Source organism: Phodopus roborovskii, unplaced genomic scaffold (genome assembly GCF_943737965.1).
Source record: "Phodopus roborovskii unplaced genomic scaffold, PHOROB, whole genome shotgun sequence".
Classification (NCBI taxonomy): domain Eukaryota; kingdom Metazoa; phylum Chordata; class Mammalia; order Rodentia; family Cricetidae; genus Phodopus; species Phodopus roborovskii.
In genome coordinates, this window is record NW_026126408.1 from 468,852 (window position 1) to 484,249 (window position 15,398).

A 15,398-nucleotide genomic window follows, 5' to 3' on the forward strand; every position below is an offset into this window, starting at 1 on the left:
GAGCCAAAGAAGAGTTATTGACATGGAGACATTACCACTTGCAAGTATTGATATCTAGGCTATGTGGGATGTCCATGTCCATAGTGAGGGGAGTGACTGGGCATACAGGAACACCTGCTGAGACCAGTTTCTAGTAGGAGATGGTGATGGATTTGGTTAGCTGGTGGATGCCAGTTAGGTTTCTCATTCCAAGGCCTGAAGGTAAGAGAGGCTTGATAGATGCTTACTCTGAATTTGAGCTAGCTCACTCTTATGTCTGGATTAGCTGTCATTGGCTAGTAGCCAGCCGGAAGGAGTGGCGATGCTTCTCTACCCTGTTGAGCTCTGAGTATGAGCGGACTAGCCCAGGCTTAGTCGTGGGTACATTCTGAGGGGGTGCACTCTGCAAGGTCAGGCTCTTAGCCGGGACAGCATCATTTCCCCACATCTTATTGGCTATCCAATTACACTGCTCTCCCTGAGGTCAGAAACGACTGCATCTTTCCATGGAAGAGGTGAGACAGAGCAAAGCATTATGCCTACATTTATGCATGCCCTCCCTCGCTATCCCACTACTTTGCAGAACCATGAATGCATCAAGAGCCCAACCTTCACTCCAACGACTGGCCGCCATGAGCATGGACTCTTTAACCTCTACCATGCAATGGATGGAGCCAACCATTTACATGTGTTGGTGGTTAAAGAGTATGAAATGGCCATTTACAAGAAATACTGGCCCAACCACATCATGCTTGTACTCCCAAGCATCTTCAACAGCGCTGGAGTCGGTAGGTAACTTAGACATACACTACCAGATATGCTGTCTGTGAATGAAGACTTGGGAGAATGTTCTACAGAGGCAAAGAGCTGAACAGTTGACATTAAATTATTTGCTTGTAGAATGACAAAGCTGCTCTGATGTGCTTGACTGTGTGTGTGTGTACACCTGTATGCCAGTGAATATGCATGTGTGTTGAGGTTAGCGGACGACCTTGGTGTCGTTTCCCTGAAGTAGTTCACTTTGGTTTTTGAAAGTAGGTTGCTCATTGCCTGGAGCTCAATGATTTGGCAAGGCTGGCTGGATGGTGAGCCCCAGGGATCTGCTGGTCTTTGCGTCCCTGGTGCTGGGATTATACACACAGACCACCATACCCAGCTTTATAAAAAACATGGGTTCTGGGGCTCCAATGCAGCTCCTGGTGCTTGAAAGACAAGTACTATCCCAATTGAGGTATCTCCTAGCCCCTCTGTTATAATTTTCTTATAAATATCTAAAGTGTGGGAATTAAGATTCACTGGACTCAGTATAAGTTAAGTGAGGTTTATTTGGGGAGAATTTACTTACACATGAAGCAGATGAACGTTCTGAAACCCAACGGGGTGTGGTCAGTGCAATAGGTGTGGGCAGGGTAGATATCTCACTACAAATATCCTTTTAAAAAACTGTTTAGTTATTCAGTTAGCTCATTTTCTCAGCTGTTAGGAAAAAAAGAAAAAAATGTATGTATAAACTATAGAGGGGTGTTACCTTGCTGGTCAGTGGTAAATGATTATTGGAAGAGGGATATATAGTATTGATTCTGGTATGTCTGGTGTGGGCTCTGTCTTGTGCACATGGGTGCAGGATTGAACAATGAATCAGGTTACTTGGCCACCACAGGGGCCGCCCACTTCCTGATCAAAGAGCTGTGCTACCACAACCTGGAGCTGGAGAGGAACAGACAGGAGGAGCTAGGGGTCAAGCCCCAGGACATTTGGCCCTTCATCGTCATTTCTGATGACTCCTGTGTGATGTGGAACATGGCAGATGTAGACTGTGCTGGAGAACGGAGTAGGTGAGGCAGCCTGGGCACACTTTTCTTTCATTCAGAGAACCACGGAAGACAGTGATGGGCAGTCCCCTCTCAGCCTTGAGGATCACAGTATGGATGTGGCAGAAGTGGACCCATTGTCCATGTCTTGATTCTTTTGAGTTTTAAAAAAACATTAATGAGACATTTAATAAATACAGAATGCAAGGGCTGGGAAGGTATATTTCAGCAGTGAGAAATGCTTGGCTTCAGAGTTATGAGGATTCAGTTCAGATCCTAGAACCCACCCATATAACAAGAGAGACAGTCAGCAAACACCTATAACTCTCACTCTAGGGACTCATATGCCCTCCACACATGTACAAGTATATCCACCCAAGCACACACACAGACATGTACATATAATCTTTAAAAATGAAAAGGGCAATGTATACTTAGTATAATATACATATACACACACAAAAGCAAAGCATGCCATGTATAATAAAGTATAATACATATACAGTTTTTCTCACATATCAATAAATGGACATTGCCAGTCTCCCAAGATGCCCCTTGTGTTGTGCTCTAACCCTGATCCTCCTATAACCCTTCACTCTTGGCATTGATTTTTGCTGTGTCTTTCAGCATGTAGCTAAAATATTTTGGGTTCTAGGGTTCTCATCTTTGAAGGCTGCCAACCCCCAGGTTAGTGTTCACTGTAGAGATGAACCAAACCATTCAGTCTGTATGTTGGCTCAATACATGGGATGTGACTATATTCTGCACTTCAAAGTAATAATGAATGTGATGTACTTGTCAGGATACCTGGAGCCTCTTGGTTGGATGGCTCTGGATTCAGTCCATATAAGCTCTGTCCAGTTAGGAAGCCATACCCTGGCTGGCTTGTCATCCCAGGGACTTTGGCCTCTCTTCTCCAAGCAGGGAGTTTTCCTGGTCCGAGAGGAATGTTTCTCTGAAGTACGTCATGCAGCACATCGAGGCGTCCCCCAACATCACACACTATGCCCTGATCGGCATGCGCAAATGGGCCAGCAAGACAAGGAGCCGTGAGGTGCAGGAGCCTTTTTCCCGATGCCACGTGCACGACTTCATCATCCTCAATGTGGATTTGACCCAGAATGTGCAGTACAACCAGAACCGGTGAGCACTGGGTCCTTGGGTGGGGGCTGGCTTAGTACCGGTGGCCCTGAGCCCTGTACAGGATGCAGACTCTCCTCCACTATATCAAATGACTGGGAGTTTAACAGTTACTTCCACCAGGGTGGGAAGGCATGGTGGCAGGAGTGTGAGGAAACAGACAGGTGAGCAAAGATGCTCAACCCACTTTCTCCTTTGTAGTTAGTATGGTACCTCAGCCCACGAATGGTACTGCCCACATATAGGGTGGATCTTCCCATCCAATTAACCCAGTCTAGAATTTCCCCCAGAGACATGCCCAGAGGTTTGTTTCCATGGTGATTCTAAAGCCTATCAAGTTGACAGTCAGAATTAATCACCACAGCCACTGAAGCAGCCACTTTGCCCAAAGTCCTCTCATGCTGCGTAATTGTTCTAAATTTTTATAGAGTTATTTAACTTCATTCCTTCATTCATAGATACTTCCTTTCGTGACCTATCTTGTGATGGGTGTTTCTTTTGCTTGGGTTTCCTCAACAAGTCACTTTTTTAGTAATGTCTCCTCTGTCTTAGTACTGTTCAATTGCTGTGAAGAGACACCATGGCCATAGCAACCCTAATAAAGGAAAATATTTCATTGGGGCTGGCTTAGTCCATCAGAGGTTTAGTCCATCATTGTCATGGTGGGAAGCAGGGCAGCATGTAGACATGGTGCTGGATAGGTAGCTGAGAGTTCTACATCTTGTTCCTCAGGCAACAGGAAGAGAGAGACACTGGGCCTGGTTTTTGAACATTTGAAATCCCAAAGCCCACCCCTGGTGACACACTTCCTCCAACAAGCCCATACTACTCCAACAAGGCCACACCTCCTAATCCTTCTCAAGTAGCACTACTCCCTAATGACCAAGCATTCAAATCTGTGAGCCTTTGAGGGCCATTCTTATTCAAACCACCACACCCTCAAAGAAAACTATAAAGTGATTTGAATGAGTTGCTTTCCAGCCACAAGTCCATTGACTGAGCATCCTATATGCCAGGCAATGGGCCACTTGGGAGTGTGAGGTTCGAAGCCAGATTGGCCATCCTGTTGGAGCTCAGATTTATCCATTTACTAACCCTGCAGAATAGGCAGTGATTTCTCTCTGAGCCTGTTTGCCTCAGTTATTAAAAAAATACCCATTTTTTTTTTTACTCTGGGCTGTTTTGTTTGTTTGTTTGTTTGTTTTGTTTTGTTTTTAAACAGTTTAGTGGAGGCCTGGGGGAATGTAGCTTGCCTATCACATTTTAAGGCCTGGATTTTGTTCCCAGAAGCACATAAATTATATACAATTTTAGCTCTTGGGAAGTAGAGGCAGGCACACCAGAAGTTTAAGGTCATCCTTGGTGTGTAGTAAATTCAAAGCTAGCCTGGGATTTAGGAAAATACGTTTTAAACAACAACAAACAAAACAAACAGTACAGTGAAATTGTTTTTGTGATGTGTCCCTCATGGTGTCTGCACTCACATGCAAGTCCTTATGTAATTAGTGTTCCAGGCACACACAGCTTCCCTGTGTCCAGCAGAATAAGATTTTGAGACAGGAATGAAGTTCACTTCAGCCTCATGATTCAGTGTAGGGGGTGCAGGAACAAGTTCATTTCCTTTGCTGGTTGAAGAATTGAAAGGTAATAAAGAAGTATCATAGGAAATCTTAGAAAATCCCTGAGTGTCATTGTATAATACTGGAGGGGGGGGATCAGTGTCCCCTCTTGGGCTTCTTAGTGTCATTAATAAAAAGTATTTAAGAGCAGATGCCAAGTGGAGGCTTAGGGACAATAGACAGACTTTGAATGGAAGATTGAGGCCAGTTAGAGTTTCAAAGAAGGCACAAAGGCAGGCACACTGTAAAACTCAGAGGAGCTGGTGTGGAGCTGCAGGCAGCCACACTTCAGGCAGCCGCAAGGAGCCAAAAGTGTGTGTCAGGTAGTTTAAAAGTGCTTGTGTGTTCGTGTGTGACACAAACAACCATGCTTAGGCATTGGCCAGCACCCAAATTAAAAGGACAGAAGCAATAGAAACAGTTTTACCTCTCTGAAGCAGGACTCAAAAAGGCAGGCTGAATTTCACAGTGGCTCATAGGGACTGTTCTAGAGGCCTGGAATTCTGGGATGGGAAATGACATTTTCTCAAGGTGAACCAGTCTTCCTAGGGGTGGTCCCCTCAGCAGATCAGGACAGCCTTCCCACCATTAACTCTAAAGGGAGGAGACAAGGGCATGTCTCCACCTAGTGGTAGATCCCATTATTTACTGTGGTCCATGCTTTAATACTTGTAACCCCCATGATGGGTGTCTGGGGGTCTGGGACCTGTGCTCAGCTAGACTCACTCTTCCTCTGGCCCTGGGCAGGTTTACATGCGATGATGTAGACTTCAACCTCCGTGTGCACAGTGCTGGCCTCCTACTCTGCCGTTTCAATCGCTTCAGCGTCATGAAGAAGCAGATTGTGGTGGGTGGGCACAGGTCCTTCCATGTCACATCCAAGGTGAGTGTAACAGCACTGACAGGCAGGTGCTCAGGCCACACCCAGGTTGCCCTGGTATCAAAGCTAAGAGCAGAAGCCTGGGGATGGAGGGTGGTGCCTCATCTTTTCAGGGAGTCAGAGCATTGGATACTTGGTACCAGGCCCTGGGGACTAATCTCCACTGTCTGATATTAAATAGCATCCAGTGCAATGCTGCATAGTGCAAGGCCACTAAGCATCTCTTATGCACTCATGCCCTCCTCACCCAGGCAGGGTATAAGGTTCTAGGCTTTTCTTCACACCATTGGATGACACTTGGCTAAAGAACTGTTAGCTTTATATACAAGGCTAGCCTGTTCAGTGGCCACATTTGTTTGCCCATGAGCTAGGGTCTAGTGGGAGAGATGTGATTCCAGTTGTCCTAGCTGAGCAGACCCAGAAAGCCAGGTAGGCTGGCTAACCCCTGCATGAAGGTCCCTCTGATCCTTGTTATAATGTTTTTACTCTTGTCCTCATGTGTGACTTCAGGGTATCCTTTCCCAGCATCTGCCTTTTCTTAGTCTGTACCAATTCCTTGAAGAATGACCTAACCTGAGCTGGAGCTGACCTGGATCCAACAACAGTTTCACATAGTCACCTAGAGGCAGGGGTCAGAGCTTTCTTTCTAAGAGAACAAAAGCCCATCTCAGAGTATCATATCTGTAATTTTGCTTCTGTTATGAATTGTAATATAAATTTTTTGGAGACAGAGGTTTGTCAAGGGGGGGTGCAGCCTCAACCTACAGGATGAGAACCAATGTTCTAGATGCGAATAAAGCTTAGGGTCTGTAGGAGTATGTGCTCCTGTTTGGATCCATTTTCTCACAGGATGATCAATGTGTACAAATAGTAACATTATCTCATAGTCAGTTTTCACAGGCTCTCTTTGGTGGGGGTGTATATGTGTGTGTGTGTCCAGGTGTGTTTGCAGGCTTGCAAATATGTCGGCATACATGTGAAGCCAGACGTTGGAGGTTGTTGTTGGACCTCTTGCATTACTACTGCTTTCTACCTTATCCTTTGAGATGCCATCTGTCTCCGAACCCAGAAGCCATTGATTGGCTGGACTGGTTGGCCAGTGAGCTACAGGGATGCACTGACTCTGTCCTCTCCCAGCCCTAGGGTTACAGATATGTGTGACCACGCTGGCATTTACATGGGTGCCAGGGACCTGAGCTCCAGACATCATGCTTGCTGTGTTTCATTTTACCTGAGGTGTCTGAGAGGCCTGATGCTTGTCCCTCTTCCTGACAGGTATCCGACAGCTCCGTGGCCATTGTGCCATCCCAGTACATCTGTGCCCCAGACAGTAAACACACATTCCTGGCGGCTCCTGCCCAGCTCCTATTGGAGAAGTTCCTCCAATACCACAGTCACCGTTTCTTCCCGCTGTCTCTGAAGAACCACAGCCGCCCTGTGTTGTCTGTGGACTGCTATCTTAATCTAGGACCTCAGGTAACTTGGCTTGGAATCCACAGAACAGGTGGCCCGGTACCAGGATCTTGAATCATAATTATGGTGTCCCTCAGGGATCCATGGAGATTTGCCTAGAACTCCTCGGGTAACAGGAATTTGCATGCTCTCAAGTCCCTTATACTTGATGATGCTGTACTATGCATGTAATCCTCCTATATACTTGGAATTATCTCTAGCTGACTTGAACCCATCGAGGTGTAGGTGCTATGTACATAGCTGTACTACACTGTTCAAAGAAACATGGTTACAGAAGGATGCACACTCAATATAGATTTAATTCTCCACATGTTTTTGGCCTGTGGTGGACAGAGTCTGCCAATATGCTTGGAACATGTAGATACTGAGAGCAGGCTATGCTCAAGCCTTTACCTCAGATGTTCACCCATGCTTGACCTCTGCCAAAACTGAGGCAGAGGGTGCTGTGTTAGTCTATGAACTAGAATTTAGGATTCAAACTCAATTCTGATGGCAAGGCATTACTGATCCTCAAATCACATCAATTTATGAATTGGAGCAAACCTCCTAGAGCTGATTTTTTTTTTTTTTTAAGGATATCACTTGATGATATTGTGACTATCTCTTCCCCGAGCTCCATCTTGAGCTTGATCAATCACCTGGTACTTGCTGGATATTAGTCCCAAGTGTGACTTAATACTTCCTGGAGGGTGACACTTCTCCTGGGCTCCTTCTCTTCCAGATCTCTGTTTGTTATGTGAGCTCCAGACCTCACTCCTTAAACATCAGCTGTTCTGACATGACCTTCAGTGGCCTCCTGCTATACCTCTGTGACTCTTTTGTGGGGGCCAACTTCTTGAAGAAGTTCCATTTTCTGAAAGGTAATGCTCCTAGCCTGAACCTCCATTTGATTGGCCACTGTCACCTGGCATCTCCCTGGGGGTAAACAAGCCCAGAGAAGGAAAGTAATGGCCTCAACTCTCAAAGCAGCAGAGAGCTGAGACTGGACGGCCAGGGATCATTCAGTAGAGGAAAGATCCCTTTCCCATTTCTCTGTCCTCCTCTGAGTCCTCTGTGTTGGTACCTGTGGTCCCTCATAGCCTTCTGTGTGGCACAGGGCACTGTGGCCTCCTTGGTGTCTCATTTTCATGTTAGTGGTTAAGGCTGGAAAAGCCTTGTAAACAAATGCTCGTTCACCTGTGGCTCTAATCCCTTGCTGGCATTGTGTACCTTGCTCTATTCATCTAATTAGATTCATCTGATCTCTTGCCTCAGGAACAGTGTTTAATAGGTTTGTCCAGCTTGTGGTCTGGGAGCCCTACACTCCCCAGTTAGCTAAGAATGTGACACACCCACCCCACCCACCCCACAATGGTAAACTTACTTAAAACATCCAGGTGTGGGGTGGGGCAATTTTGACTTATTTTTTTAACGTGATTATTCAGAACCTTGTAAATGTCAGCAATGTGATGTCTCAATGTGAGAAGATTGGCTACTCCTGCCAGGCCCCAGGGGATGACTGGACACACGTAGGGAGGGAGGAACAAAGACTATGAACAGAGCCTGGCAGATGATGGATTGATGGATGGATGGATGGATGGATTGCTGCAGGCTGGGAGCTGTGCAGACTTCCTATGGCAGGGGATGTGGCAAAGGCTCGAGCTGCTCAAGGCCCACATGACTGGGAAACAGGGTTGAACGGAGATAAGCAGCCCAGGCTGGAGCTGAGATGGCTTGATTTGGGGTCAAGCCCCCATCTCTCATCCCCCTTGTCCCTGTTCCATTCATCTATGTTTTCTGCCCCCACACTGTCTGCCCAGCAAGCCTGCCTAATCCCTGTTGCTGTCTAGGATACTGAGACTAGAACTCACTCAGACAGTGGCAGAAGCCACTGGGCACCTGGTACTTCCACCCAGCGGTTTGGTTATTGCGAGTGGGATTCCCACACAGTTCTCTTAGGAGAACTCACCCCCTTCTCTCCTTGCCTCTGTCATTGCCCTCTCAAGGAGCCACATTGTGTGTGATCTGCCAAGACCGGAACTCGCTTCGCCAGACCGTTGTCCGCCTGGAGTTGGAAGATGAGTGGCAGTTCCGGCTGAGGGATGAGTTCCAGACAGCCAATGCCAAGGAAGATAAGCCACTCTTTTTCCTTACTGGACGGCATGTCTGAGAGAGAACGAGAGGCCTGCAGAGCTCCTGAGAGTGTAGGGTCCTCAGGACCCACCTGCCACCAAGGCTAGACTAAGGGGTGAATGAACTCAGACACACCCAGAGATGGTCATGGGAAGCCCCTTGTGACACTTGTCACAATGTCCTGTAACAGATAATGATTTAAAGCCACAGCCATGAGTCCTTGATGGGCAGAAAAACTGAAGGCTACCTTGTTCTGGGCCAGATCACATTCCCTGGGCTATCTTGAAGTCCATTTTATGCAGAATGAAGTTTTGCTAACTGTGGTGTCCTTCATATGCTTCCATGGACAAACTTGACCTGCTCTAGAGAATCTTGGGTTATCTTGTCATGGTGCCTGTGACTATGACTTCACATAATGGATTTTCCACGACTCCCTGCAGAGCAATATTCCAAAGGAACATTTTAACTGTAAAGGCTGGAGACAAGAAAAACAATAAGTAGATCATTTTAATAAGAATTATTTAATCACCTACAAGTCTCCTTTGCAGAAGCTAGCCCAAAGGCATCAAATTTAATATGATAAAATGAATTGCTTTACTTTAGAAGAAAATGTGACTCTATTAAAATAGTATGGTGGAAACCAAAAGGGCTTTATGGAGGAAATTATGATTGTAGCAGTGGACCAAAGATTTGCCTTCCAAAGGAAAGAGGACCAAATTGCTTACATGATTTAAAAAAAAAAAAAATGAAAGCCAAAGTGATATACATGCCAGTGAAGATGGCTGGAGTGATGGTTAGCGGTGTAAGTGTGCATGTCGTTCAGTCACAAGGACTGGAGTTTGGAAACCAGCACATAGATAACAAGTCACATGTTCTACAGATGCCTATAATTCCAGCTCTGAGGGATCCAATGCTCCCTTCTTGCTCCCTTCTGTCCTCTGTTGTGCTTAGGGTATGCACATATGTGTGCGAGTGTGCACATACATACACAAATACACACACACACACACACACACACACGAGAGAGAGAGAGAGAGAGAGAGGAGAGAGAAAGAGAGAGGTGGGGGTAAGATAATGAGGGTCTTAAAAAACCCCAACAAACCAGTTAAGAACCAAATCTATAATTTTTGGAGCTCACTTTTCAGTGAGGCAGTCTGCATTTTCTTACTCATCTTAGTTCATTTAGAGAGAGTCTGGCCGGCCCAGAGGAAGTGGGACCAGGAAGAAGCAAGCATATGTGTGTTACAACAGTGTTTAGATCAATGCTGTAGGGTGCCACCTGGTGGCCAGTGGCTTGTGTGTAGTTTGCATGATTCCTTGAAAGATGAACAGGTTATGATGGAAAAAGCACAAGCCATGTCAAGGACCAGAAACTCAACTCAAAGCACTGTCAAGCTCCATCTGAGACCACAGTGTTTTAGGAGTAACCCACAGCTGATGGAAAAACCCAGGTTGCTGAAACACAACCCTTGTGCCCACTTAGACATGGGTAAGCACTATGCTTGGTGACGGTCCAAGGAGAAACCTGTTCAAGTTGATGCCAAAGATTTACTACTAACCTTTTTCCCCCCACGGGGAAAAAATACACACTTATAAAATATTGAGATCAATGTTTATAAAACAATCACTTTGTGAATGTCATGATTCCTATTTTGGAATAAAACTGATGTCCTCTAGTTCAGTTTGTCTTCTGTAAATAGCGGCTCCCATGCCATTCTCCCTGTTCTATTAGTTAATTTAAACTGACACTCTTGACTGTTCCAGTCTTATAAATAAAACATATAATGCACTTCTTGTTTGTATGGTGGATACAGATTGTGTTGTTTTGAGGAGACAGAGGTTGACCAGCGATTTCCTGGGGCTGCCTGCTTATACTCTCATGGCCTGACAGTATGCTTTGGGAGGGAAAATAAGAATAATGCCACAGAAGGCTCAGGAGGTCACCCAGTGAGTAAAGTACTTGCCACAGAAGCATGAGGACCCAAGTTCAGAACCCCAGTACTCATGTAAAGCTGGGTGTGGTTGCATGCATCTACAATCCAAGTTCTGAGGTGACATGGGGGATGGAAACAGTATCCCCTGAAGCGCATAGCTGATATACATAGTTGGGAGTAATGAACTACCCTGTCTCAAGATGAAAGATGAGGATTGGCTGTATTAGTTATTTTGCTCTTGCTATGAAAGAATACCCAACACAACACAAATTAGAATGAGTTATCAACCTGCTCTTTAAGATTTATCACTGTAAGCCCAGTGTTAGCTTCTAGGCAGTGCTTCTGAAACCTGTGTGTTAATTCCAGGATATGGCCGTGTTAGAAGGGAGGCCCCAAGAAATGGAAGGAACAGGGACCATAAGCAGTGAACCCATGAAACCCTTACCCCTGCTCTAAGTTAAGCTCTTGAGATCTCAGAATTTATCTGCTGTTAGGACAGAGCCCAATCGTTGGATGACCGTGTCTGTGGCCTCACAGATTCGCCTCTGATTGCTTGCTCCTATATCAAATGACTTCTCATGAAGTTGAGAAAGTCGGTGTATTACCTGCTCTGCTTGTTGCTATGAAAAATACCCGACCGAAACTGCTTAAGAAGGAAGGGTTTATTGTGGCTCTCGGTTTGAGAGTATGAACTATCATGGTGGGGAGGGCATGGCGGTAGATACATGCAGTTGATGGTCACATGATATCCACAATCAGGAAGAGGAGAGAGATGAATGACGGAGCTCAGCCAGCTTTCTTCTTTTTGCTTATTACAGAATCCCAGCCCATAGAAGGCTGCCATCCACATTTAGGGTGGATAGTCTGATCAACTAATGCAGTCTAGGAACCTCCTCACAGACACACTGAGAACTTGACAATTTGAACCATGCGATTCTAGATCCTATCAGGTTGGCAGTGTTAACCATCACACTTAGCAAGATGGCGGCCCTAGCCATTTCTACCATGGCTTCATCTGCTGTGGCTAAGTGGCTTTGGCTGTGGCTTTCTTCAGCGTTTCAACTCAGGTGGTTTGTAACCATAGCTCCCCAGCTGTTGAACTGTGTGGGGTCCATGGAGCCTACCTTCCAGGGACACTGCCTACCTTCCCAACCCTGGTGAAGGCTGGACCCTCTCACCATCCTTCCTCATTCTCAAGTGCTCCTGGCCTTTGATGGTCTCTGCTTACATGTTCTGCCTCTCCTGTCTTCTTTCTCCTAAAAGACTTGGTGCTGGTTTCAATGTCCTTAAGATGACATCTCACTTCCTTTGCAATTGGAGTACTTTTTTAAATTTCTTGAATTTTCTGCCCAGATGTTTGTTTTGCTTGTCTGTCTGTCTATTTGGTTGTCTTGGACTCCTTAAAGCAAAAGAGATGAGATCCATGGTTAGGGCCTGCCAATTTTATGTGCCAGGCAAATAAAGTATGTTTGAAATACATATTTATGACTTTCCATTTATATAACATTTTCCACCCTGTTCTAAGTGCTTGCAAAACTTAACTTCTCTCCCTTCATAGAGTGAGCCATACAACGAGGCATGGTACAGGTCAGTCTTGCAACCCAGCCTGGACTTGATCTGTCCACATCTATCTGAACTTCTCTGGTGACTACATCCTGCCTGGGCTTTTCCTAGAGTTGGTCCATCTTCTAATCACCTTACAAGGGTTTTCCCTCAGAACATGGAGAGCAACAATACTCTAAAATAGGTGTTAGGGGACCATCTTAACCAAGAGGCTATGTGACCTAAGATTACACTGAAAAGAGAAGGCCTTTCACCTTCAAGTATAGAAACAACCCTGTTTACACGGCAGCCGCTTTCTATCCTAATCAACCTACTTCCACCAGTGCCACATAGTGGAGGGTACTGTCCACCTCTCCAGTCTTGTACTGGGTAAATGTATTGATCCCATGTTTTTTTCACTGGAAGCCTCCTTGGGCTGCATGTTGGACATGAGTCTATACCAAATACAAGTCCATACCAAACCCACTGGATTTTGCACCTTCTGTGAATTGTTGGGGATCTAAGCACTGAAGTTTATTAATCTTTTTCATTCAGACATTTGCACTGAAACCACTCGACCTGGCTTCAGCATCTACAGACAGCTTTTATTTGAGGGAGGACCTCGAACTAAGGCCATCTTCAGCAGCGTCAGCTGATCTCATTTCTTTTCCAATCAGCTCGTCTGGGCAGATGTCCCAGCTCAGCAAAGATTAGCATCTTAATGGACAACAGTTGGAAAGGGCAGTGCAGATATTTAAAACTCAGAAACAGGGATTCTGAGTGCATTTGTCATTCGCTGAATACACTGCCCCAGTTTCTCACTTTCTTCATTAACCTCTGGCGAGCTCTTGAATTCTTTCTGGGGACTGTGATCACGCTTGGGCCTGTGCGTGTTCCACAGAAACTTCCCTCCAGAGTGCAGCCCTGTCCTCCCCGGTGGGGATTTTCCTAATCTTCAAAAGATGCATTATTCCCCACAAGGGCACATTGGTTATAACCCTCAGCACCTCAGGCTTCTGGTCTCATTTGGAAATGGATCATTACTATGTAATTGACTAAGAGTACACTAGAGCAGCCCTTCTCAACCTGTGGGTCACAACCCCTTCAGGGATTGAATGATCCTTTTACAGGGATCGCTTAAGACCATTGGATTAAATTATGATTCATAGCAGTAACAAAATTACAGTTATGAAGTAGCAATGAAAATAATTTTATGGTGGTGGTTGGGGGGGGGTCAGTACAATATGAGGAACTGTATTAAAGGGTTGCAACATTAGGAAGATTGAGAACCACTGTCCTAGAGTGGAGGTAGCCCTAAGTTCCATGTCCTCTGAGGATCCACAAGCATGCCAGGATCATGGGACAAGGAGGTACAGATTGGAGTGATAGATCTGCCAGCGTAGAACATCAAGGAACATCTGCCAGAAACCGACAGCAAGGTAGGATGTGTGGGTATGTAGCAGGGGAGCTAGTATAGTTTGTTTTTCTGTTGCAGTTGTAAAACATTGATCTGAAGCAACTTGGAGAGGAAAGGGTTTATTTGGCTTATACTTCCCAGTTCATGACCCATCACTGTATGAAGTCAGGGTGGGAACTAAAGGCAAGAACCATGGGGGAATGCTGCTTATTGGCTTGTTCCCTAGCTTCTGTTCTGCTATCTTTCTCAAATTATCCAACATCCCCTGCCTAGGGATGGTTCCACCCACAGTGGGCTGAGCCCTGCTATATCAATCAGCAATAAAAATATGCCCCACAGACATGCTGATAGGCCAATTTGATCAAGGCAACCCTCCAACTGACTTCTACAGGTAACTCTAGGCTGTACTAAGTTGACAGCTAAAGTTAACTAGGAGACCAGCTAAGGCCTGCCTTTCAGATCTGCAGCCACCACAAGAGGGAAATTTACTGTCTTAGCAGCTACACACGGCCAGTCCAGGTAAGCAATGCCGCTTCATTTCCACCCTGAGCCTGGGTCTTCTGGCCACTCAGGCCAGCAGGACCTGTTTCCAAAGTGGCCTCATAGGCCACTCCAGCCTTCACACTGTGAGCCACTCCTCTGTGAACAATTGCTGGGGCACAAGGAGGCTAAGGAGCCCAGCCTTGGCCAGGAGTCAAGGAGAATAAAGCTGTAACATCTGCCAGAGCCACTGAGCCTGTTAAAGGCCACAGGCATTAGACAGAGCTCAGTCCAGTGTAGTGGTTGAGTAGCATGTGGGGGAATGTTATGTGACAGGGTGTTGGGGCTGTCTTTTCCATCTGTGGACAAACCCATCTTATGGTCATCCCCTCAGCCATTGCAGAGGTCCCAGCCAGTGCTGTGCTGGCTTCTATCATTCAGGTGACAACTCTTCTAGCCCACCTCCTTAGGTGGGGAGAGGCTGATGGGGGACTGACCTCATGACACTAGGATCTGGGAAGTATAGTCAGTGCCTCTAGCTGGCTCTCAAGGACTCTGGGGCTGGAAAACAGTCACCTCCAAAGCTATGCAAAAATCTCAGCACAGTGATCCAGGCTGTGAGGCAGGGAAGCCTGCCTTCTGCTCTGTGTGCATCTCATTATCCCTTGCCCATGCCATTTACTCCCTTCAGACAGCTACGAGTGTGTGTGTGTGTGTGTGTGTGCATGTGTGTATATGTGTGTGATATATGGGCATGTGATATATATCTGTGATGTGTGATGTTCACATGATGACTATTGTTATGGGTGTGGTACATGTATGTAATGTATGGTGAGGTATGGATGTGTAGGGTGTGTATGGCATGTATGTGTGAAACAAGTGTGTAGTATTGAGTGGTGCCTGTGTGATATGTACATAAGATGTGTAGCGTGTATAATGCCTGAGATGTGTGTATGTTGTATGATGTGTGTGATGTGGTATGTATGATATATGTTATGTGTACATACATGT

At 45.9% G+C, this 15,398-nt stretch overlaps 1 protein-coding gene across 1 annotated transcript in view; it reads left to right on the top strand.

Moving 5' to 3' along the window:
• Window positions 1-9,115, top strand: part of Greb1 (growth regulating estrogen receptor binding 1) — a 111,409-nt gene extending 102,294 nt beyond the window's left edge. Inside the window, exons 27-33 of the mRNA XM_051181626.1 lie at window positions 563-767; window positions 1,640-1,814; window positions 2,715-2,933; window positions 5,297-5,432; window positions 6,705-6,905; window positions 7,624-7,762; window positions 8,888-9,115. Of these exons, the coding sequence (XP_051037583.1) occupies window positions 563-767; window positions 1,640-1,814; window positions 2,715-2,933; window positions 5,297-5,432; window positions 6,705-6,905; window positions 7,624-7,762; window positions 8,888-9,051 (1,239 nt within the window). The 3' untranslated portion in view covers window positions 9,052-9,115. The remainder of the gene's footprint in view (window positions 1-562; window positions 768-1,639; window positions 1,815-2,714; window positions 2,934-5,296; window positions 5,433-6,704; window positions 6,906-7,623; window positions 7,763-8,887) is intronic.
• The last annotated feature ends 6,283 nt before the right edge of the window (window positions 9,116-15,398 follow it).